General features: G+C 41.7%; 1 protein-coding gene across 1 annotated transcript in view; it reads left to right on the plus strand.

Annotated features, from left to right (window-relative positions):
* The window catches only part of ATP9A (ATPase phospholipid transporting 9A (putative)), a 71,259-nt gene that overhangs the window by 39,903 nt on the left and 5,434 nt on the right, over positions 1-25,922 (plus strand). The window contains exons 16-29 of the mRNA XM_026862322.1: positions 1,425-1,637; positions 7,015-7,176; positions 12,529-12,621; positions 13,456-13,539; positions 15,483-15,653; positions 17,565-17,663; positions 17,946-18,035; positions 18,159-18,303; positions 18,808-18,872; positions 19,652-19,807; positions 21,155-21,219; positions 21,992-22,100; positions 23,409-23,466; positions 25,385-25,588. Coding sequence (XP_026718123.1) covers positions 1,425-1,637; positions 7,015-7,176; positions 12,529-12,621; positions 13,456-13,539; positions 15,483-15,653; positions 17,565-17,663; positions 17,946-18,035; positions 18,159-18,303; positions 18,808-18,872; positions 19,652-19,807; positions 21,155-21,219; positions 21,992-22,100; positions 23,409-23,466; positions 25,385-25,588 — 1,714 coding nt within the window. The remainder of the gene's footprint in view (positions 1-1,424; positions 1,638-7,014; positions 7,177-12,528; positions 12,622-13,455; positions 13,540-15,482; positions 15,654-17,564; positions 17,664-17,945; positions 18,036-18,158; positions 18,304-18,807; positions 18,873-19,651; positions 19,808-21,154; positions 21,220-21,991; positions 22,101-23,408; positions 23,467-25,384; positions 25,589-25,922) is intronic.

The raw sequence follows: 25,922 nt of genomic DNA on the forward strand, positions 1-25,922 counted from the left end.
AGAAAATGGTAAGAGTGAAATGTGAAGCCAGCATTCTTGCCTGGAAAAAGGCATCATGTATTATAAATGGGCTTTTTATTTTTGGATTTTGATCATGGTGGTAAAGACACACAGCATGTTTCCTTGACCTCAGTAATCTGTCTGGTGGCATAGCTCTTCCGTGGGCAGACTGTCAAGCTACAATGTGCTTTTAACTAAGCATATGATAGTTGATAAATACCTGGTATTTTGGGCAATTACCTTTTTCACTGTCTTGTGTCTCAGGTAACTTGTAACTTCTCTAGCCACCTTTCTCTTGCCCTCCTCTGCTTTCACAGCTGTCTTAGCATCTAGTTCTTCTTTTGGTGTTGAGACCCTTAAATGACTGAACTGTACTTAAACAAAACAACCCACCAAAACCAAACCCAAAACTCAGACTTCAGATCTATTTGCCCTCATTTTGTACTCAATCTCCAGAGAAAACTAGACTACTGGTTAATTATTTGCTAAAGTATTCAATATTTGTCAAGAACGTTTGGGTGACTGACTAGTCCTATATGTGACTAGTGCTTTATGTCAATCTAAATGCACTTCAGCTGTTGTTTGATTTGGTTAAAGCCTGTTGCAACAGTACTGATGAGCAGCAATGCTAAATTTGAAGAGTGTGGAAAACAGCATGTGAAATTCCATGGTATTGTAATGGTAAAGGATATGTCTCATAAAATGTTTATAATTACCAAGTGAGATTCCTCGTAATGAGAAGCATTTGCTGGCAATGATTCATTTTGAACTGTAGTTCTTATTCTTTGCTCTTATTTTTACCATGTTGTGGCCTTTGACCTGGAAGTGAAACTTTTGTCCTCTTGACACTAAAGGTTAACAGAGCAGGAAACTAGTTCACTGTGTGTCCCTTCTTCAACCACGATAATTTAGTAATTGTGCAATTATCTGAAGACTCCCATTCTGATACTAAAAATAGTATTAAAAATTAAATGAATGTAATTAAGATTTTCTAGGTCCATACGAGTCATCTGTTTTCTGTTTTTGGCAATTATATTCTCTTGCACATGAAACCCAATTGACTCTGAGTTTTCAAAGCCAATGATTGTGGAGCAAAAGTGGTTTCACTGAGTCTTTGGTCTTTTCACCAGTTGGTGTTTGGTGGATCTGCAGCAAAGGGTCTTTTTCTCAATGTACTCTTCCTAAAACTTAGGTAAAACTTTTGGGGCACTTTCCTCCAGCAGTAACAATGATAAAGAAGTTGCATTATGCTGGGGTGTGCTCCCAGTGATGGTCTGAGTTAGGGTGTATGAAGAGTGTGTCTCATTCCTGGAGACAGAATAATCTGCACAGCTGCTACATACATGGTCTTCACTGGAGTAAGAGCTTAATTAAAATTTTTTTTCCCCGAAGTAGGACTTTATTCTTCTTTCTTTTTTTATAAGCAATCTCAGGACCCACCCGCTGTGAAGGGCCTTACCTTAGCCACCAAGGTGCGTAAAACCATGAGCAGCCGAGTGCACGAGGCAGTGAAGGCAATCGCGCTGTGCCACAACGTGACACCAGTGTATGAGTCCAACGGGGTGACGGACCAGGCTGAGGCCGAGAGACACTACGAGGACTCCTGCAGGGTGTACCAGGCCTCCAGTCCTGATGAGGTTGGTATCCATTTGGGTATAAGAAAGTACAAACATGACCTTGCTTGCTGAAAAAAAAACCCCAAAACATTTGGTGAAAGTATTCCAGTCTAGTGAAGGGGATAATATTTTAATGCATTGATAACCCATAAATAGACCGTAAGTGCCTTCTCAGCTGATACACTTCAGCCAAATCTGCCTCTCTGCCTGAAGCTGTAGAGCTACATGGTGGCTACCATCTGGCTGTTGTATCAGCCTCTGCATCACAGAGTTTTGCTCATGTTTCTACGCCTTTTTGTCCAGGATATATTTTGCAATTCAATCCCATAAGTCCCTTTGACCACATTTGGTAAATTATAGGCAATCTTGTCTCGTTTGGGGGATGATCACTTGTTGGGAGGGGGTTAGAGCACTCCCACAAGTCAGCTTGTCCCTGATCAGCAAGATGTTTGAACTTCCAGGCCAAGTGAAAAGTTGTAAATCATTCTGGGTGGCACTGCTAACATCCCTTCCCATACGGGTGGGACAGACCTGGAGCCCGAGTTAATTCTGCAGTGAAGTGTTCAAGAGTTTTTCTCAGAGCAAAACTGCGCCCTGCCAGTTCTCTGTCAGCACACAGTCCAGCCAGGGCTATGCAGTGTGGTACAGTAGAGGGAAACTTTACAGCTCTTCAGAGACTTGCTGAGACTTCTACACTGAACACCTGAGAGATCAGGTCCAATACAGGACTTAGAATTAAAGTGCTCTGATTGCCACCCTCTGCAAAGTCTGGAAAATCCAATTAGTGTTGTTTCCTTCTGTGACAAAGACAGGAGGAATAAAATATGGTTTCATATATTGGTTATGCTTCTCGGATACATCTTCTGTAGTGCAACCAAGGTAAAACAATTTGGTTTGTATTAATTTGTACAATTACACTTGCTCTGTGCCATTGAAAGAGACTGAAGTTTGAAACTTCCTGTAAGAAACCTACTGACAATATGAGATCATATCACCCATCTGACTACATTTGAAGGGTTCTTCCATTTATTGGCCCAAATAAAACAGATTTGCCTCTGATAATAGCCTTTTCACCTTTGACATCGGAAGAGAAGCTGACTTTCCTCATTGTCAGTGGTGAGACATTGTTTGCATAGAAATAAATGTATTCGTTAGAAGCCCAGCTATGTGAAGATTTTGATTCTTGCATGTATTACTGAAAGATTGGCACACAGGATTAGTTTCCACATTTCAGGTACATTCAAAATATTCCCTATAGTGTTTTTCATCCCAATTCATTAATTTCATATAATGTGTTCTTGTCTGTACTATACAAAAGATGCATCTTTATTTTCCTCCCTCCTTCACTGATGAGCCTACAGTGACAGCAAGCACTCCTCCCTGGCTTTGGAGCTGGTGAGCAGAGTGCACGTGTCCTCTTCCACCACATCATTGAGATCCAGGTTTTGCTTACCTGCTTTTCTCCTCTGTGTGGCTCTTGCCTGAAAAGACAGCTTACAGAAAGCAACTGCCCTTGGGTTGAAACCCATTCTGAATGATTTCCAGATGGTAATTTTTGTGATCTGCATTTAAGGTTGGTTGGTTGGTTGGTTTTTTGTTTTTTTTTCCCTAAAGCATTCACTGGCTATTTTTGCAAAGATCCACTGTTTATTTACATATATACTATGGTATATAGTGAAGTCAGTGATTTTTCTTTTTGTTTTTCACTTTATACTGTTCTGTCTTTAAAATATTTATGCAGCAATTTGTCTCAAATACCCAAGAGATTATTGTTTGTTTGTTTTACTATAGCATGATAACTAATCCTTCCAAGATTATTATTTAAATTCTTTTTTTCCTTTTTTGTGGTATCTTAAGTAGAGAATTACAGCGGGTTCAGAAATCAGATATGCTTTGCTGCACTGAGGAAATCTTGTCTGTAGGTCTTAGATATACAAATATTGTTTAGACATGCTCTGTGTATGTCATACTAGATGGTACAAAACGCAGGATCAGCACAAGTCGAGTCCTTGAGAAGAGAGCGATGCTGTTAAATAACATTCCCTGTAGGGGAATAGCTTTGGACTCCTGTTAAAGCCAGCCTTTGAAATCCTATATCAATAAAATATTGCCATGGCAGGGAAGGTCAGTTTATGAAATGAGTACAAAAACTTGTATTCTCTTTACTTTAACAGCAAGGGTAATTTCTACCAGTTGGCATAGGATTCATTTCCTGTAACAGAAAGCAGGATTTCCTAAATTTGTTTCCTGTGCACGCTGCCATTTAGAAGTCTTGAAGTATCTTTATTCAGATATCAGTTACAGCCTTGGGGCTCTGCAAGCGTGTCAGTTGTAGCCATACAGTAACTAACAGGGGAAATGAAATAGATATAATCTGATCAGAGATAAGAGTGCCTGAGATTCCTGGGCAACCAGTCTTTAACCCTGACAACCCGCTGCAGCTGCCAGGACATGAAAGGGTGCACCGATCAATTGGTTTCTGCCTCTTGTCTGTCTGCCTAGGCAACCCTAAATGGGACATTTGTAGAGCAACTCATGGCACAGAAGGATCAATTTGTCTCTTTAGAATGAAATTTATTAGTCGATATTCACTTCAGTGGTGGCTCGGGTAATTTAATTGTCGGGAAGAGTAAAGTTTGTGCCGAGGTGCTGTAGCTGCTCTGCTTTGTAATGCTCAGATCTGTGTCTGGCTTGGCCTGGATGGAGCTGCAAAAGTCCTGGAGTGCAGTCAGAAACTTATTGATTTCCCCTCATCAGTGAGCATGGGCTGTCTTGAAGGTGTTTGAGGAGTTTCAAGCCTGCTTTTAATATTCTCTGTTTAAGCTGTAAACATATTTTTTTTTCTCTTGAATGTTTCTCATCTTTTCACTGTGACTGAAAGCACCTCTAGGTATCTGTTTGCCTAGTGCAGAGTAAACCTCTCCTGTCTTGCACTGCGTGGGAACATGCTCCCCATCCCAGGGTGCCCAGACTCTGCCAGAAGAGCCATTGGTGCTTTTGTTACCATCAGTGTTGTCTGCTGGTTCCGCAGCACTTCCCAGAGGCTGGGCCCATTGTGTTGGCTTGTTGAATGGGGACGGTAATTTCAATGCTTTTAGTACATCTGATAGAAACACTTCAAAATTATATCACTTTCTCGGTAATTATTCCTAAGTACTATAGAGGCAGGGAAATGGCATGTTCAAAGGGGTCAGCCCCACTTCCCCTCCGGTGCTGAATGCGGTTCACCTGGAGGGCCATTAAGGGCTGACAAGACCCATGCCTGCTCTGGAGCAGCATGGAAAAGAGGGTTTTCTTTCATTATTCTTCCCCTTCTATTGACGTACCTTTTTGTGGTCTAGGGGCCATCTGAAATGACTGGCATTGCACAGTGCAGTGCAGTTAGTTTGAAGTGTGTCACGTGCATGACGTAGCACCTCTGATGTGTTGCTCATCCATTTGTTCCTCTGTGCAAGGCTTTTCTTTCAGGAGGTTTGAATGCTTCCTGACATGGGATTTAAGTGAGATGCTGGCAAGGAAGGAGGGACTAAGTGTCTGTGAAAGAAAGTAGCAAAGGAGATGCTTCAACAGGCTGAGCTGAGAGCAGAGATCTGTCTGTATCCAGACATTTGCAGCTTACCAACACGGGCAAATCAACAGCCAGTGTCGCACACACTGAACATCATGTTACATCATGCTGTGAAAAATTCTTGATAATTATTTATTAACCAGAATATTAGAAGCCCAAGCTCCATCTCTGCTCTGGGAGACTGTTAGGAGGATTATCTGTCTGCACACTTTAATGCACCAAGGATGGCTTGAAGAAACTTTTGAAAAAGATAAGCTTGAAAGAGCCTTTGATTTGTTGTAATCTTTTTGTTGTAATCTTTGTGAGCAAGCCTGCAAAAACTTGCTATAATACTAAACCAAATATTGATTCAAATTGGTTTAAAGGTCTTTCAAGGCAAAGCCAATTCGACTAATTTTTTTTTTTTTAATCTGGAGATTTAAGACTACTTTATGAAAGGAAAAGTTTATTTTAGGTTGTCTTTTAAGCCTAATTGTGGATGAAAGGGAGCTGAGTTCACTGAAGATCCTCCAATTAGACCCAATTGTATCACTTCATCTAGTAAAATCTTGACTCAATACAACTATTTATAGGTTCCATTTTTATCTGTATCTTGTGCATGTGATTTCCCAAAGTAAATTCCATTTTTGTCTGAGGTATTTGTGGTCGCTTAAGGCAGTAAAGGCAGAACCTGAAAGGCACAAGGGATAATTAACCTTCAAGTCAGCAGCAATCATGTGCCCAGCACTCTCATGCCTTTGAAAATGTCACTGTAAAATACTTCCAGTATTTTGTGTCTGTTTGCAGAAAGTATCCCTTGATCCTTTCTGGAGGCCAGTGATATATGGGCTCATGTCAGCTGCTGCTCCCATCTGTTACTGCCAAGACAGCTTCTAGAGTTAAACCTCCGTATCTCAGCAGACTTGATCTTAGATGGATGTGTCATCTGAGGTGGGGATTCTGGGGGGATTGCCAGGGAAGCAAAATAAAGGCTTGTTCTTCAGTTTTGACTCTGGTTGTAATCTGGTGAAAGCTTGTAAAGAATTCAGTGTTGTAGGTCTTTAAATACTGGAAGAGGCAATCAAAATGATACCCACATAACTTCACTTAATGAGTTCTGGTGTGTACCTTGAAAAATCTAGTGTTTGTTTTGTGATTTTTTGTTTTGGGGTTTTTTTTTAATGTGTGGGCAGAGGGGATTCTCAGCGAAGAAGTGCCTGTGAGTCAGCCTTCAGCTGTCTTACTGATGAGTACAGAGGTTGAAAGTTGTTGAACTGTTACTACCGGAGTACAACACAGAGCTCGTTTTGTTTGTTTGCTGTATTAATATGAATTTTTAATGTGCTGTGCATTAGTATTTGTGTATTTGATATTGTAAATCCAGGGTGAATGTGTCGTTTTGAATTCTTGATTTCATAAACAGCAAACTGGGAAATAGCACATGAAAAAGTAAATGTGTGTCAAGAGATTTACCTGATGTACCCAAGCGGAGGTTTGGGCAGAGGGTGCCTGTGCCTGCCCTTGCTGAAGGGTTGTGCTTCAGGATGTGGCAGGTGAAGGCAGGGAGCCGACTCCTCCTGCTGCAAGACTGGACCAGCCTGGCATCTGAACGGGACGGGAGCTGGGCTACCCAAACCCCGCTGATGCTGTTAGTAAATTTAAAACTTAAGGGATAGCCCACTAGAAAGAGCCATATAGGAGCACCTGCATATATGAACGGATTCGTGCTGTAGCACCATTAATGACTAATGAACTTACTTGCAGCGCCCACCCCTATCCCTTCCCCTCCGGTGCTGCTCAGGGGAGGTGTGCCGTGGGCTGGTGGCCCTCACCGTGGCCTTCTCCCCTCAGGTGGCACTGGTACAGTGGACCGAGAGTGTGGGCTTAACGCTGGTCGGCAGAGACCAGTCCTCCGTGCAGCTGAGGACACCGGGTGGCCACATCCTGAACTTCACCATCCTCCAGATCTTTCCCTTCACTTACGAGAGCAAGCGCATGGGGATAATCGTTCGGGTAAGTGGCTTCGGGTAAGCTCCTGTGTCTTTGTGAATCTCCTGCTGGCACAAGGTGAAACATATAAAACATTTGCTCTCAGCTGTGCTGTTCTTCCTGGCTGGGTTTTGCACTTTCTTCTACCTCAGGCTGTAAGCTGGTTCTCTGTCTTGAGCTAATAGCATCTCACTGCCTGTTATGTTTGGTGTTACATCCTTTTGCTTGGTCATGTTTGGCACTAAGTCCTGTAGTGCCCTGGCACATCTTTAGTTTATTGATCTTTGCTCCCTTGCTTGAAGTAACGTAGGAGCCCAGGCTTCAGGCACCTGGGGGGTGTGTGTCTGTCCAGAAGTTCCTGTCCATGCCGCGGTCATGCTGGCAGAGCTGGGGGGGTGCTCTGTGGTGGACTGGAGCTGTGAGTCAGCCCAGGTCACAAGTGCTTTCCCCCATCGGGGTCAGCCAGCAGCAGGAACCCAAGCAGGTTCATGGGTCCAGCTTACGGGGCATCTCCAAAGCAGTTGTGGTGGTACAACAGGGGGTGATGGAGATGGGATGGAGGAGATCCTGGCATTATGCCACAACAAATAACTTTAGGATATTGTTAGTGGTTTTGTGAAAGTGCTCCCCAGATCTCTAGAGGCATCAAAAGTCCTTTCAGGCCCTGTGGAAGTACAGCACCACAGGAGGAAGCACTTGCAGCTGCAGGGAGCTGTGGAGACTTTTTAAAAATCTGTGTAACAGAGCCTGCAGCCATGCTGAGAACACAGTGTCATGAGCAGGGTTTGAAAATAGCTGAGTTAAGGTAAAAGGGTCCATTTGTTCAAGTACCTTTATCAGCAGCAGCAGGCACTGCACACACTAAATACGTGCCCAGTTGAAATTGTATGCATAGCTTCTGGGCTTATATACAAATACAATCTAAGATTGGACTCTCAGAAAAAATTACCTTAAAAAGAAAGAAGAAAGTGTGGGTGTTAAAAACAGTTGAGATCAGTTGTCACCATTATCATTGTTAGATTTTAAGATAGCGCTAGAGAATCAGCGTTAGTAAGATAGACGAACCCAGCTATGGTGGGACACTCCCATTTGCCTGCAAAGCAAACAAGGTGAAGCAGTCTGAATATTTCTTTTGGAGATAATTAAAACATCCTTGTTGTTTTTTACTGAGAGTACAGACAGTTAATTGTGACCAGGAATCTAAAACATGAATTTGAAAACTCTAATTCCAAGCAAGATATGATTTGCTGTATCATTTCATGGGATCTGCAGCTTTGTTATTTAGGGTGATGAGAATAGGTAAGATTGGTGGGTTTTTTCCTCTTTTTTTTTTTTTTTCCCTTTGCTTTTATTTTTTTATTCTTTTTTACTCCCATTTATTGGTTGGTAAAGCTGAGTTGCTGCATGCTTATTTTGGGGTATCTGGAAATAGGGTATAAAAATACCTGCCTCATGTATTTTAAATTACACAACAGTAGGAGGAGTACCCTTTGGCTTGGTTAGAAGCAGTTGGAATGAATATTTCACCCGTGGGCCTCTTCAATAGCAGATTCACTTGGTCTGCTTTATTGGCTGATGTTTGGTAGCTTCACAAATCTCAACTTCTCTGGACCCCTGTAAGAGCATAGCCTGTCAGAAATGGCACCGTGATGGGATGATATAAAATGGAGCAATGCAGTGTTTGTATTCAACAACAGCAAATGTTACACAGAACTTCAGTATTCCTGTTACCAAGAGATTCGGTGATAAAGGTGGAACTGTAATATGTGCATATGATTTTTTCAAAGCTGTGTTTAATGTGAATTGAAAATCATTAAAGCTCATGCAAATGATTTGTGTTATCCTACCTGAGTATCACAGAACCATAGAAAGGTTTAGGTTGGAAGAGACCTTAAAAATCACCTAATTCCAACCCCCTGCCCTGGGCAGAGACACCTCCCACTAGCCCAGGTTGCCCAAAGCCCCATCCAGCCTGGCCTTGAACCCTTCCAGGGAGGGGGCAGCCACAGCTTCTCTGGGCAACCTGTGCCAGTGTCTCACTGCTCTCATAGTAAAGTATTTTTTCCTTTTATCTAATCTAAACCTACCCTCTTACAGTTTAAAGCCCTTGTGCTGTCACTGCATGCCCTTGTAAAAGTCCCTCTCCGGCTTTCTCGTAGGTCCCTTTTAGGTACTGGAAGGCTGCTATAAGGTCTGGACCTGGATCTCCTGTTGCTCAGGGAACTGCTTTTAAGTTCTGGATCACACACCACAGTATGGTGTAGAGGGAACAAATCTGTTTAAGTACAACAAATGCAAATTCTTCAGATTATTTTTATAGTGAAAATGATGTGGAGACTTCAGGCAGCATTTTCAAGACCTAGAATAAAAATCAGACATGAAAGGAGGAGGACTGGAAAACCTCCCTCCTCATTGCTTTACTGTAAGTGCAAACTTTTGGTGAGATCCTGTTTTATCAAAGGTATAGGAAGTGGGCTAACCATTGAAGCCAGGATACACTTCATTAAATTGTGTTTATATGCTCAGCAGAGAAGTGGATGCCCTGAAATTATCTTATTTAAGTGGAAGGGCCCTCTTTTTCTTTTTTTTTTTTCCTTGATTTGAAGCTTACTCCTTTTAAATTATCTATTATCTACATTCCCCTCCCTTAGGAAGAAGTAGTTTTCTGTTTTGCTTTTCTGTATTTAGAGTATTACTGCTGCCAAAACCAGCAAAACTCCCACTTGTGGTCAGTGGGAGCAATGTCAGGCGCAGATCCTCACTGTAAGTACTGTTAATAGAAGCACTGGCCCCTCTCTGTTGTGCTTATTAGAGTGTCTTTATTTTTCAGCTATTGAGCTGCTGCTAAGCCACTAAAATCATCTCCCTGTATAACCTGTGCAGAAGTAGGCTTTGAGTAGCAGATGCTGGCTGCCTGTTCCTGTATACTCCAAAAATAATATATTCAAGCAACGGTGTGGGCTTGTTTGTTTGTTTGTTTTAAGAAGGGTTTATAAATAGGCAGTTGTCAAGTAAAATTTTCTTTTATTAAACATACATGAATGCATGTGTAGGCACTCCATTTATTTTTAATCCACTACTTGGAAGGTACTTACCTCTTCAGTGTATCTTCTAAAACTGTGCTGCTTGTTTAAAAAACAGAAATAAGGGGAAGGAAAGTAGCAATAAGTATCCAGAAGACGACAGACAGGGTGAGCAGGACAGGAAGGAGGGAGAAACTGTAGAAGAAACTGCACTCAGGATTGTAGTGAGTAGAATTCAACTGGTAATATTTTCTGCTCAGTTCTACAGATATTGCCCATTCTTATAAACTGCAGTTTTTACAGCTAGCAGGAGCCACTGAAATCGTCTTGCCAGGCTTCCTGTACAATGTGGGTATAGAGTTTCAGTGATTTATGCGTCCAGCCCAGTAATGCTGTTACTGAAGTCCTTGGCAGAGATGGCCATCTCCCCTGCTGGTCCTGTCCACTCTGGCTCCAATAAAAAGATCTCCTTCAACATGTAACGTTTAGTAAATAAAGTAGTAGTTAATATTGAAAACAAGTAGCAGATGTTGCCTCATTTGGGATAATTTTGTAATATCTGCTTGTTTACTTGTGATCAACTGTCATTTCTGCAGCTGATTATTTCAGTTCTAAGAAGTCTTGTTCTACCAAAGCAGCCGCTCTTCACCGTACTGTTTACTGACTTACCTTCTTCTTGAAAGAAGGCCTGTTTGTTTGACCACAATATTTTCCATTTTTCTTTGCATTTTTTTCCCCTTACCCATGTGGAATTATCTTTGTTGTAAAGCAAAGATAGTGCTATTGTCATATCGGGAATTGAAAGACGCCTTTGAACAGTGGCCAGAGTCAGACCACGGTGGAAAAAGATGCCTCTCCAAAACAATATAACTGGCAAATCTCTGTGTAGATTTATAGTGTGATCTTACCATAATATGAGAACACACTAACCTCCTATTGAACTCGGTGAGAGGAAATGACTAATGCAAGAAGATAGCTGATACAGTATTTATATTGGACAAAAAATCTAAACTATCTTAAGCCAGTTCTGCAGCACGGGAAGTGGAGTCTTTATTCAGTTTCCTACAGAGATGTTGTTAGACACTTTTTAATCAAATAATTTAATAGATAAACCTGTACCTTTGGCTACTGCCAAAAGTGTGTTTTATTTAAGCAGATTCTAGTTGTTTTGGTAGAGTGACATGCAATTTGCTTTGGGGATGTGGGCTGTGTGAGTATTGGTTCACGAAGGCTGGAGATTTCAGGACATTGAAGACCGTGCCTAAGATTAATTATAAGACTCTTCCTTGTGAATACCTCTATGAGTTTGGCAAAAACGTTTAGTAAAGGGACTTCATTAACCTTGACTGCTTCTTAATTTCCCTAGCAAAGACACTTCTTTGACTTTTAGTATCCACATCAGGTGCTGCTTTTTGTGTGTGTTAAGGATGTAAACTGTTTTGCCAGTGCCACAGGACATGAGGGTTTCACCTTCCCACTCAAACTCTTCATGTGTGACAACCTTCATCACTAGTTTCTGTAATGGCAGAACAGACTGACATGTATATTAAATAGCGTGAGAATGAAAAAGTGTCCACCGTGCTTTTCTTTAGTTTCTTTTTTTCCTAAAGTACTTTTCCCCCTTCGTTCACAGCTGTCTATTTCCAGACCTTCCTGGGCTTTTTGTTTTTGCGTGTTAAGTTTATTTTCTTCCTATCCCTGGTGGCTATCTTGGTTTACAGAGCAGTTTGTTCCTTACTGATTGTTTTGTCTCCTTTGAGGAAATTGCCAGGGTTTCCATTAGCTTGTAATGCTAATAGCTGTGACCTCCTTAGGTATCTGCCTGGTTAGAAGGGATTTTATAATTTGTAGTAATGTAAATATGCTTTGCTTGCAGCCTACAAATTACTTGTATCAGATAAGGCAGGCAGCAATCTAACCTTTCTACAGCAAGCATAAACTTTAAGTATGCTTATGCCATATAACGTAACAGAGTGGGTAATTGAGAGTGATTTTTACTCTATTAAGCTTCATGCATTTGTTTTATTGTTTCAGGTAAGTATGAAATAAATTTTCAAGGTGAGGGCTAGAGGTTATTCCGAAGGCACGCTCAGTCAGGATTGAGAGATGTCTGCATGGAGATGCCATGTTGCTGATTAAAAAACTGATCATCCTTGTCTAAAGCATTAATTCCTGCTCTAAGTAACTAAGCTGCAACTGAATAAGCATCTTCTTTTGGCCCTGAGACAAGATGCTGAGCCAAGTGGACCTTCAGTGTGACCCAGTGCAGACATTTTTGTAACTGTTGTGCAGTGAGGCCATCCAAATATGCTAAGATTGGCCCAACTTAGACTCTTCTGTTTCTTATCTGCAGGATGAATCAACAGGAGAGATCACCTTCTATATGAAGGGGGCTGATGTGGTGATGGCTGGAATCGTGCAGTACAACGACTGGCTGGAAGAGGAGGTACAGGGCTGTCTCTCCTGCATACAGAGGGCTTTTCATGCAAGTGCTTTGCTCCTTCCAGGGCAATGCATGATAAAACTTGTCATTGTGGCGGAGTGGACATAACTGCTAAAATATCTGCAAGCCAGAAGGTCACTGATTTTGGCAATTTGCTGGATTAGTCTTCAGCCAAACGTATATGTAGTAACAAGGAAGTCAGGTGGCGAGTTCAACATATTTAGTACAGAATAAGTCCTGTAAATAAACGATTTTGCTCAAAACTGATTGCCACTCTAGATCACCAAATTTGTCCTGGGCTTGTTCCTGTGTTTGGATTTATTTTAGATTGAAAGGTCTAATTTCAAAATTGCATTTGGCAGCTTTGTACTGGGATATGTTTGTCAGGTTAGTAGCAATGTTGACACAAGAGTTCATAGCAGTAGCTTCAGTTACTGATTCTTCCCACCCCTGAAAACTGGTGTTCAAAGAAATAACACCACCTTGGTCTTATTTTAAAGACTCGATGGCCAAAGGTGTGAAGTCTACAGATCAAAGGCTCATGTCCTTTTACTTCAAGACAGAGAAATCAGTGGGGTGGTTTTTGCCACACTGGCATAGCAAAGAGGACATTTTTGTTTCTGATCACTGGGATAGATTATGAACCATTGCAGATGTCCCTTTTTCCTTTCAGGTTTATCACACACTTTATCAGATGTTATAGACTCACTGGGGTTGCTCAGATGGGACGGTTATTTTCTTAACCCGCTATCTTACATTGCCATCTCTGCAATGCTGTGCATAAATCATCTTCCTTGAGATGCAGTTTATGGTTTACAATGTGATACTTCTTTTCAGTGTGGTAACATGGCTCGGGAAGGCCTGAGGGTTCTTGTTGTAGCCAAGAAGTCTCTGACGGAAGAGCAGTATCAAGACTTTGAAGTAAGTTTTTATTTGGTTTTTTTCCCTTTGTTTTTAAACAAACAATCACTAAAGTGATTCTCACAGACCTCTTGTGATAATACCGCCTCTCATCTCCCTACTCCTTCTGCTAGAGTTGTCATTATTCAATGCCTTGCTGCTCTCTTAATCAAACTTGCTTTTTAAGTGATATGTATAAAACTGGATCCCAGCCAGGACCCTCAAAAACAGTTCCTGAATCCTGCCTTATAATCTTTTGTGGTTATAAATCCTACGAATATTCATCATTTGTTAGACAAGTTGGGTGTTTGTGTGAGGAAATGTGTTGGTTTTTAATTTTCATTATTGCATTCCAACATCAAGGGAAACGACAAACAACCAGACTATAACCCGGGCTCATGGAAACACAGGCTTCATGCATGAGGTTTGTCAGACGGATCTCTACACACAGCACTATTTTGCTTACCCCAGGCAGGCAAAATGTGAAGGAGAACTGTTTAGTTAAGTGCAGAGATTAGATAGTGTCAAGGCTTAGGATCCTCCACTGCCATTGTTTGTAGATGAATTAGTTGCAGAAACCATGGTTAGACCTGTGCTGTGAGGGAGTTGCTTCCGGGCTTTCTGCAGGTGTCGCTTCAGCAGTTGCTGTGCATTTGTGTGCACAGGGATGTGCTCTGCACCGTGCTGCCCAGCTGGAATGGGACAGGCACGAAACAGCAAAAACTTCTGGAATATTTTCTGCCTTATTCACAGAACCATCTAGGTTGGAAAAGACCTTGAAGATCATCTAGTCCATCCATTAACCTAACACTCATAGTTCCCAGCTACACCATATCCCTGAGCACTATGTCTACTCTTAAACCCCTCCATGGATGGGGACGCCACCACCTCCCTGGGCAGCCCATTCCAACACCCAACACCCCTTCTGGAGAGAAATGCTTCCTGATATCCAGTCTAAACCTTCCCTGGTGCAATTTGAGGCCATTCACTCTTGTCCTGTCGCTTACTACTTGGTTAAAGAGACTCATCCCCAGCTCTCTGCACCCTCCTTTCAGGTAGCTGTAGAGGGCGATGAGGTCTCCCCTCAGCCTCCTCTTCTCCAGACTAAACCCCCCCCAGTTCCCTCAGCCACTCCTCGTACGACCTGTGCTCCAGACCCTGCACCAGCTTCATTGTGCTTCTCTGGACACGCTCGAGTCATTCAATGGCGTTTTTGTAGTGAGGGGCCCAAAACTGAACCCCATAATCGAGGGGCGGCCTCACCAGTGCTGAGTATAGCGGTAAGATCCCTTCCTGTCCCTGCTGGCCACGCTATTGCTGACACAAGCCAGGATGCCATTGGCCTTCTTGGCCCCCTGGGCACACTGCTGGCTCCTGTTCAGCCAGCTGTCAATCAGCACCCCCAGGTCCCTCTCTGACTGGCAGCTCTCCAGCCACTCCTCCCCAAGCCTGTAGCGCTGCTGAGGGTTGTTGTGGCCCAAGGGCAGCCCCCGGCATTTGGCCTCAGTTGGCCTCAGCCCATGGCTCCAGCCTGTCCAGGTCTCTCTGCAGAGCCTCCCCACCCTCGAGCAGATCAACACTCCCACCCAACTGGGTGTCATCTGCAAACTGACCGAGGGTGCACTCGATCCCTTTGTCCAGATCATCAATAAAGATGTTAAACAGGAGTGGCCCCAAAACTGAGCCCTGGGGGACACCACTTGTCACTGCTGCCAACTGAATTTAACTCTGTTCACCACAACTCTGGGCCCGGCCATCCAGCCAGTTTTTTATCCAGTGAAGTGTGTGCCCATCCAAGCCACGAGCAGCCAGCTTCTGTAACATGCACCTCGTGTTTGCCAGCCACTACGGGTGGCATCCCTGAATGATAGTTAACAGAGGGAAGTTAACTAGTTAACCCTGTGTTCCACAGAAGTGCAAGCCAGCTGTGTGAGTGACGGTGGCTGTGTCTGCTCTGTCCTCAGGCACGCTATGTCCAGGCGAAGCTCAGCGTGCACGACCGCTCCCTGAAGGTAGCCACAGTCATCGAGAGCCTGGAAATGGAGATGGAGCTGCTGTGTCTCACCGGCGTGGAGGATCAGCTGCAGACAGATGTCAGACCCACTCTGGAGACGCTGAGAAATGCTGGCATTAAGGTCTGCCTAACCTAATGTTACTCCTAGCAGGAACACTTAGACCCTCTAGAGTATGTGGCCCTGTCCTACAGGTAGTAAATGAAGACAGTTTGGGGGTCGTTTCACCACGTGCCCTTTGTGAGTGGGAACAGTGGGGCTGGCCAATGCATTTTAAACATCACTTGGGGAAAAAAGCCAGGCAGGAAATAGTAAATGTTAACTAAACATGTGAATGCATGTCACTTTTGTGCTTTTCTTTCCCTAACATGCTCTGGTTCCTCCTGCAGAGAAACTGAGCATGTAGGCAGGAGAGTAGCTACAGGAGACTTCTGGGCAATTGTTTCCTTCAGCTAGTTGCATGAAACAAGACTGGTTTGGACATGGTGCACGAAGTCCTGTTGAGGCTGTGAATATACGTTTTCAGTAGCCACTAGAGGGGGTCTAAGCCAAGAGAATCACGAACTGAACATTATTTTTTTTCCAGCTTTCTGGGCTCTGGCATAGTAAGACTCAGACACCTATGGCCTGAGCTGTGCTCGGTGGTGAGGGAACTGGTGTGATTCCTGCTTAGTTTCTCTCTCTGAAAACTTGTAAGTCAGATTCTGGACTTGAAAAAGGAAAAAAAAAAAAAAGACTGAAAAAAATCTGAAAAACATTCAGATCCGGGCAAGAAAAGTAGATATGAGTTTCTTGTTGTGGTTTCTCTGCTTTAAGTAGCAAAGTGAGCAAAAATCTTGAGCCATGCTGTGAATCCACACAGGCCTGTGTGTTTTGGATTTAGGTAGGAAGTGGAATTCAAGGCTTGGGATAAGCTTCCAAAAGTGCTTTCTGTTTGGAGACATCCCTGTAAACAGCAGGAACTTCAGCAGAGAGCGAGATGAGTGGAATCAGACAGAGCTTCTTAGCAGCACTATGGCTTTTTCCCCCTGCGGCATAGTCCTGGCCAGTTATTCCAGAGCTGTTTAATTTTTTCTCTTCACCTTGGCTGGAGTTGGTGTCAGGGTGTGGAGCGTGTTGTCACACAGCGAGCGCAGCACTTCTGAGCACTCCTTGCAATGGTATGTTCATTAGGGTATTGCATGCAAGAAGTAAATCAAGAGTGAAGGCAGTCTTGTAATTCATTACAGGGACCATCTTGTTAAGATCAAATCTCTTTCCAACCTCAGATTATTAAACAAATAAGTGAGCCTTTGTGTGTGGGGTTTTGTTTTGTTTTGTTTTGTTTTTTAAAGTTTGTTAAATATTCTTGGGCGGTGTCTTGAAAGAATAAAAACACCAGTGGAAAAAACAAAACAAACTCTGATATATTTACACTATTGAGGGAGTTCCCTGACAGATTATAACTGGGTATTGCTGCTGAGTATTGTTGCTGACATTGCTTTCTAATGCCCCCCTCACCAGCACAAAATAAAAGGAGCAGTGTATATTTAAAAAAAAAAAAAAACAAAAAAAACTAAAAAAAACCCCAACCAACCAACTTAGTCTGTTCCAGACGCACACATCAGCAGTGAGCTAACCCCAGTTGCATCATCCACATTTCAGGCAGGGCCATGAGGGATCTTTTGCGGCAGGGCCTGCTTATTTCAGCGTGCAAGAAATAGCTGGGGTGGGACACATTAACACACGAATACACATTCTTTAGCTTGCATTTTGTGGGTTTATCAGCAGAATCTTGAAATATTGCAGGTGGGAAAAATATTATACATTGTTTGTAACTTCTTTTGCCTTTCAGCCTCTTTAAAAGCTTTGCTTCCTTTCATCTGTGGGAATTTTCTTGTATGTTTTAAAATAAGGCTTTTCTAGAAGAACAATTTATATATATATATTCTAACAGTCCTTTTATATGCCTGAACTGGCAGGTGGTACTTCTAGATGTCCTGCAGACGTGATTGTTAAGTTTTGTATTTAATACATTAAGCATTTGGGTTTTAGGTGTGGATGCTGACAGGGGATAAGTTAGAGACAGCCACGTGTACAGCCAAGAACGCACATTTGGTGACACGGACACAGGACATCCATATATTCAGACTAGTGAGTAGCACCCACATACCCCTCTCTCAAGACTTGTTCGGGACCCCTAATTCTGGGACAGGAGGGATGCTGAGATCACAACTGTTTTCCAGCAGTAGACCCAGAATATTTTTTATTCTTTTGACCTTTTCTATCCTCTGAATTTTTGTTTATCTGACTGTGTGCTCTGAATAACTCAGTGTGCTGCCTGTCCATATTACTTTTGCTCCCTCCGAGACTGCTTGTTTCTTTTTTTCACCCCCGTGAAGCAAACCCTTCCTCGGTTGCCATCTTTTTCCCCAGGTGACTAACCGTGGAGAAGCCCATCTGGAGCTGAACGCCTTCCGCCGGAAACACGACTGTGCTCTTGTTATTTCTGGCGACTCGCTGGAGGTAGGGTTCAAGTGCCTCAGGCTGTTCGGGAACAGCCCCAAAACACTGGCTGAATTCAGATTTTTTTTATAAGAGACTTTCATAGCACAAACCTTTGTGACATTTCTGATCTCTGTAAATTAGATGTGTCTGAAATACTACGAGTATGAGTTCATGGAGCTGGCTTGCCAGTGCCCTGCCGTCGTGTGCTGCAGATGCGCTCCAACTCAGAAGGCCCAGATTGTGCGATTGCTCCAGGAAAGGACTGGCAAACTCACCTGTGCAGTAGGTAAGGTACTAGTTAGAAAGGAGTGACCATGAGGGTAGTGTCTTTACTACTACTTTTTTTGAGTGAATAGTCCCGTGTCGTCTCATAAGGCCTAGAGATGGTGAGTTAGGGAAAGTGGTTTTGTGGGATGATCGAGAAGATGAAATATTGCACATGGAAACCTCAATGACAACCTATTCATAAATATTTGGGGTGATATCTTTGCAAAACTAAAGCTTGAACTTGATCAAGTAAAGTGCCATTGTTAATCTGTGAACTTTGTTTCAGCATTGTAGGTATAATGGTACACCTACAAGTCAGATAAAATTACCGGTGGACCTGTGGGTTTATTAAAAGCAAAACAAAACTTATTAAGAATTTAAATTCATGATTTCTATTTAAAATCTTGCTTTTGTTGGTAAGGTTAAATGTTTCTTCTAATATTGCAGTCTGTGCAGATGCCTTTGGGGTTGCAAATTGCCCCTGTTGCTTAACTACCAGTGTCGTTTGTGCTCTGACCTGCAGGTGATGGAGGGAATGATGTTAGCATGATTCAGGAGGCTGACTGTGGTGTTGGAGTTGAAGGAAAGGTGAGATTACCTCGTGTTTAGTAAGAATATCTATGACAATTCAGGAGCTAGTTTGCAAGTAACTCTTAAATGAATCCTCAAATTTGTGCAAGAAAGTGAGAAACTTCCACAAGAATAATCATCAGACCAGTAGCCTTATCATGAAAAATAATTTGGCTGTAAAGTAGACTACTGTTTAACAAAGTTCAAGTTCATTATTTGGTTCTTGGCAGATTTCCTAAATTTGGACCCCTGTGGTTGGTTTTGGGGGTTTTGATCGTGCATGAATGCTCCAAATGCTGAAGTTACAATTACTCTGATAACACATACTCTACATGTACAATTAAGGACTGTTTATATTAGTTTAGAAAGCAAACTCTGGGTTAGAGCTCTGGTTCCTGCATGTGGAGCTGCTTGGAGCAACAAGGCTGGATTTGGCGGCGGTGGAAAGACTCTGCTTGCAGTGAGCCAAAACATTAAAACTGAACTTTTGAGACTGTAAATTTCAGTTCAAAGCTGACTTGATATGAGTGTCACGTTAACATGCGTGTTGTGAATCATAATCCAGAGGGTTGCTTAGAATTGGAGGCCAGGGTTCAAATGGGAATTCTCCTCATATTTTTACTCTTTGCTTAAAAGCCACGGTGGAAGGCAGAAGTGCTGAGGTAATACTCTCCCCACCTAATGTACTGCAAATTTTCTTGGAAATTCTGTCAGTGATAACTAAATAACAATACAGTATTTCTTTGTTTCCAATAATGAAATTATCTCATTATATTTTTACATGCTTTTCTACACAGGAAGGAAAACAGGCATCACTTGCAGCTGATTTCTCTATCACTCAGTTTAAACATCTGGGTCGTTTACTAATGGTGCATGGAAGGAACAGTTACAAACGGTCTGCAGCTCTCAGTCAGTTTGTAATCCACAGGAGCCTGTGCATCAGTACAATGCAGGTAAATGGACTGTCATGAGGGTTTTTCCAATGGAGAGATAAAAAAGCCAAATGAAAAAGTAAAAGTTCCGTGTTTCATTTTGGATGCAACTATCTCCTCTGAAAATTTTTGGAACTTGAGGTTGTTACTTTGATGTGAAAACATGTAAGAAAGTTCCTGGTATTGAACAGTGTTCTACCTCCAAAAACACTGCTTTCATGCTCCTTGTCATCGCTGTCGTTTATTAATTCCAGGAGATACCGAAAAATTTAAAGCAGGGCGATACTCTCAAGGACTCTGCTGAGTAAGTGCACTTATTTTCAGGTGTGTTTTGACTTCAGTTTCACTGTTTGAAGGCCTTACTTCAGCAGCTGAGGGGGACCTGGCTCAGACCCTGATGAGGTTACCGAAAGCTGGGCCTGGCGTGCTGCAGAGTGTTCGCGGGAGCTGTGCCGCGGAGCCTGCTGAAGCACGTATGAACCTTCCCAAGTACTCAGCAGCTCGCTGCAGCAACGTGGAGGCGGTCTGTTCCCCTCCATTTCAAAGGGAACCTTAGAAACAGATTTGGTATTCACAAAATTTATGTTGCTCATGTGTGCAGAGCCTCAGTGTAAGAAAAATGCAATTGCCAGTTGGCAGGGAGAATTGAAAGAGATCATAAGAGTTCATGAGCCAAATTGTGTTCTTAGCTGTGGTGACTTGAGTAAAAGTTACAGTTAAGGATGGAGGTTACTCTTCAGGAGTTGCATTTCCACACCTTAGTGTCTATTCCTTAATACTAAGTATTTGTTAGGTAAGTTACATTATATTTTTGAGAAGGCTGGTTCTGCCCTCTCCCCTTTTTAGAATGAACACGTTGGAGAGAGATGCGTGGAGACAAAAAGTTCAAACTCAGGTGACAGTAGAGCTTACTTGGCAGCTGAAAACAAGAACAGAAAACAAACCTGTAACTTCTGACAAAAAATAAATAATTGAACTTTCTGGAGTTTGTATTAGTGAGTGTTAACTCTTTTTATGTTGTGAAGGCATCATCCAGGCATAAATAAGTATGCACCTGTTCTTCACAACATCTGGATGGCTTTGATCAAACCAGTGAGCTTTAGAGGAAACTCGTCATGTTCTTTTCTGTGGAATTACATTACAAAAACTTTTCCGACTCCGGTTCTCCAGTGTTTGCTATTAAGCATAGCTTTCATCCAAGGTTTGTGTAAGAATAACAAGGGTTGATATTACATTCTTCTGTCTTCATTTCAGGAATTTGGAGAACCCACTGCAAGTATGTTGCAGTTTGAACAGAGTATATTTTTAAGCTGTTACTTTTACTGCAGTATCTTAACACCTGAAAAGCTTGTTTCTTTTCTTTTCTAGGCTGTTTTCTCATCAGTATTTTACTTTGCTTCAGTTCCTCTCTACCAAGGCTTTCTCATCATTGGGTAAGAGCTCACATTTTACTAATAGTGTGGAAAACCTGTGCATAATTAATAGATTTGGACTAATTAACATGCAAGGCATGCACATCTCCACTCTGCGTGTTTCACAACACTGCTTCAGAAGATGGATGTGATCCTTGTCCCCCTTCTCCTCCTCTGTGCTGAGCAAAGCCGCTGAAGCAGTGCAAACACTTCTAGAAACCTTCCCAAAAGGACAGTTTGTCACGTTCAGAACATGAGAAGCAAGCCATCCTTCAGAACTGTTCCTCTGATCCTAGTAAAAGTCAATGCCCAGCTCCTGACAGTGTCAGAAGGGGGACAAGCCAACCTTTTCAACAGGAGGAATCAGCTCCTATCGAAAATATACTGGGATTGCACTTGTAATACCATGATTTTATCGACTTTCAAGTATGTAATTAAAAAAATAAACAGTAAATTCATCCCCATTGCCTTCTGATGCAAACAGGATCAAGGCTGAACTGCAGAACCAACTTTGGGGTGGGGACAGGTCTGTCCTTGGCTCCACTAATAGCTCTATAACACCAGCTACAATACTTGAACCGGTCATCTGTGTGTGAGTGTTCCTAATCAGAATCCATTCAAAAAGCAAGTCCTAGAGGTTTTTCCTTCATGCAAAACTCTGTTGTGTTCCATTAAGTTTTTATAATACATACATCATTTAGCACTTCAAGAAAACTTTCTTTGCTTTCTGAAGACTAGCATTTCTGCTCATCTACACCTTTGATAATTTACTGGTCTTCTACCTTCTTCCCAGATACTCCACAATTTACACAATGTTTCCAGTGTTTTCACTAGTTCTGGACAAGGATGTTAAATCTGAAGTTGCAATGTTGTACCCAGAGCTCTACAAAGATCTTCTTAAGGTATGGGAGACTCTTGTTTGTCTGTTTTGGTTTAAGGCAAGGTTCCTATCTTGATTTGAAACACTCTAAATGTGTAAAGTCAAATATATGATCAGTAGATACAGAACTTTATCATGCATTTTCAAGCAAAATTGTTTTAAAGGCAAATTTAAATTAACAGATACAACCAGATTTCCTGGCAGTTTGTTATTGAATGCTACATGAAATGCAATTTATTAAAAACGGCTGGGGGAAATAGAAGTTCCATTCTGTGGGAAATTCTAAGGATTTAATATTACTGATTTGTTCCAAAATAAAGGGGAAAGAGAAATTGTCGGGGATTTGGCACTATCCTGAAGCCAGAAAAGAGGATGGGGGAAGGGATATGCTCATTTGATGGAGGGAGGAGGTTATCACATAGTTTCTTGAACAGAAATTTGCCTTGAGGATGATCTAAAGAGACCTAAAGGTTTGGTTGCTGTGTCATTTTGTAGCTTTAGCATGAAAGTCAGGTCCTTCTCCTTAGACAAAGAAAACTTTATTTGATATTTACCATAGAAATATCAGGAAGGTAAATATTGTCTTAAGTTCTTTTTTTTTTTTTTTTTTTTTTTTTTTTTTTTTTTTTTTCCTGGAAAATTTTTTGAATAATTGGGGTATGCAGACTGGGAACATCTTTCTTAATTGAAGGAAGGGGTGGACTGAGTCTTCAACAGATCCTTTCCCTCAAGGATTTCTGTTAAACAGATACTCTGAGAGGCAAAGTCTGTTTTTCCAACAGCCTGAATAAGTCTCCATCTGGTTTCACTTGTATGTTGTCTCTTATGTCATAAACCACTAATTCTCCAACCATCCTTAGGCCTGGTCTAAACATAGAGGTTTTTTGTACTGGTATAGCTGTGTTGGCTGAAGATGCTTTTTTAAAAACCTATCTGCCTTCAATATGATGGTGATTTGTGTGTGTGTGTGTCTAGAAATACAATATTAATATATTCATATGTGTGTGTATACACACATCTTATATTTCACAGTACAGTTACTAAACTCATGAGACATCTTTGCATGGAATTAATTGTGTGTGCAGTAAGGACGAGGTTGTACTGTACTGTGCAAGCAGTGAGCTTCCACAGTCCCAGGCCTCCTTCGTGCATCATGAAAAATGAGAATAAAGAGACAGTACCTCAGGGTTGGTTGATTTGTTTTGTTTTCTCTCCAAATCGCCTTCAGATTCTTTTTTTATTAATTGCTGGGTTGATCTGTAAGTGAATGTTCATGAAAGAAAACCCCAATGGAGCTTTGTCTTTTCTTTTTTCTTCACCTCCACCCCAGGGACGACCGTTATCATACAAAACATTTTTAATATGGGTCTTAATAAGCATCTATCAAGGTAAGAAATCAACTTCTGCGTGTGCATTTAGATGTTTTAATGAATACAAAATACCTAATTTTTTGTATTGCAAGAAGTTAAATAAGGCATGAAGTGAATTTAGCAATGCACCCTTGGGAAAACAAATAGATATTTTTTTGTCTCCAAGAATGTTGGTAGCATTACCAAAGGAAGAAAATATCTAAATATTGGCAGCAACTGGTCAACCCTGTCATAAACAGCAATGTAGAAGTACAAAGCATCATGCCTCTTCCCACTGGGACTGTCCTTTGTCATTTTATGCAAGTTCCTTTCGGTGCTTTAATTGCTGTAAAGTACAGCTTGTGAATTTTCTTTCGAAAAAGGTTTTCAAATCTATGGGTTATACACGTTATTAAGTCAGCATGCAACATATGGAATCTGTAGCTTTGTGTATTTTATCTAAACCCTGTCTACTAGAAGTGGCAAAAGTTCTGGTTACTTCATAGTCATCTGTAATGAAGGACTAGAGTAGAGCTCAGGTTCTTGATCGTATCTCATACACTCTAATTAGGTTGCTAAAACAGTTAAGCAAATGCCTTAATTACAGTGCATCCATTTTCCAAAAGTGGACATAATTGAGGTATGTGTCTAAGAAGGTCTTTTATTTTGTCTTTTTTTTTTTTTAATCAGATAACCTCAAACTAAGATACTTTATATAAGTGTTTAATTAGGGAATCATTGAAAACATGTAAGTAACGTGGAGCTGTAAAGCTAAAGTGGCCATATAATTTTGTGACAAAATTTCTTGTTTTCCAAAACTCCTTCATAAACAATAGTCGGAATAAATGTTCCAAAATAAGCAGATAATTCTTACTGATTTAATTGATATTACCATTCTCGGTAGGGAGTGAATCCAAGATTATAAAATCTCTGTTAGCATTATCTTCTGAAATCTAATACAGTAGAACCCTATGACAGGGATAATGGTTTTCTGGTGCTGTATAAATATGATGGCAAAGCCAAGGCATTTATAAAAAACTCACAAGTGGTGGAAAGCTAAAGCCAGAGGGTGATGCATTGAGGGAAAGATTTCTTCTCGAGCTAAGACCACTATCTGGTTACAATATTTGGTTAAAGTGACTTCACTTCTGATGTGCTAAATAACTAGAAAACAGCGGGCCAAACAATTGGGCTAGTTGCTAGCAGAGATGAGCCTGACCAAAAACTTGAGCAGTCCGAGATTTTGGAAAGTTCACAGCTGGATTTGAACTCTGTGGCTCAAGCTCTAGTCACTTGCAGGTTTTCCCCTCTGAAACTAGCCTGGTGTGATGGATGTCGGTGCGGATTACTCATGCTGCTAACATGAGTTATTTGTGCAGGTGGCCGTGCAGGGCGTTGTGAGCATTCCCTGGCTAGCCAGAATAGGAGCACAAAACAATGCATCATTAACAGTGCTTAATATGTGCTCCTTTTGGGGGGAAGTGTAAAGGGGAGAGATCTTGGCCACAGTAGTGCAAAGAGAAGTTACCTTGTATCCACTGAGCTTTTCAACACCTTGCTTCCATCTGGACACTGGGGCAATGCAGTAGGTCTTAGAAATATTTGATATCTTCTTGCTTCTGAGTAGTGACCAACTGCTTTTCTGGGAGGATAGAGTTTCGTGATGTTAGAAATCTCCAGCTGCCAAAATAGCGTGTATTAATTTCCAATCTCCATGTGTCTATGAACATGATAGACTGTTATAAAAGTCTGGGCACCTTTGCTGTAACTTTTCCCTGTCTTCTCATCAGTTCTGTCTCCTAAATAGTAACAGATTCATTGTCATTACATTCATCAGATTTCATGAAAAACAGTCTCAAGGCATGACTGTGTTTCAGCCTTTCCAAGACCTAGCAGTGGGTTTTAGAGCTTAGACTGATCTTTGAATAAAATACCGAAATGTTCCATTCCCTTGCAGGTAGCATCATCATGTATGGAGCACTTCTCCTCTTTGAATCTGAGTTTGTCCACATTGTTGCCATTTCCTTCACGTCCTTGATTCTCACGGAGTTACTGATGGTGGCGTTGACGATCCAGACATGGCACTGGCTCATGATAGTGGCTGAGCTGCTCAGTCTCTCTTGCTACATAGCTTCTCTGGTCTTCTTACATGAGTTCATTGGTAAGGTTAAATGCCTTTTCTCCAGTCAGTTAGTTACTGAGCAGTCACAGGACCTTAAAGAGCTGAATTAAAGGCTGTTGATGCAGCCAACAATAATTACAATAGCAGTGGTTATGACCAGAATAAGCTCTATTTGATTTGAAGGTACTTGAAAGATATTTTATGGTTTCTTCTCATAGCAAAATGCTACAGGAGGTAAAGGTTGTCAGTTGACTGTGTGTGCTTCCCAGTACTGTACTTTCAGAGCTCCACCCCGTGTCAGCTGTCAAATGTAACAGAGGTCTTTATTTCGGTATGGGAACTGAACTTTAGATGACTGATGGAAGCCTCTTGT

The sequence above is a fragment of the Athene cunicularia genome (assembly GCF_003259725.1).
Source record: "Athene cunicularia isolate RWA chromosome 20 unlocalized genomic scaffold, athCun1 chr20_part1, whole genome shotgun sequence".
Lineage (NCBI taxonomy): Eukaryota > Metazoa > Chordata > Aves > Strigiformes > Strigidae > Athene > Athene cunicularia.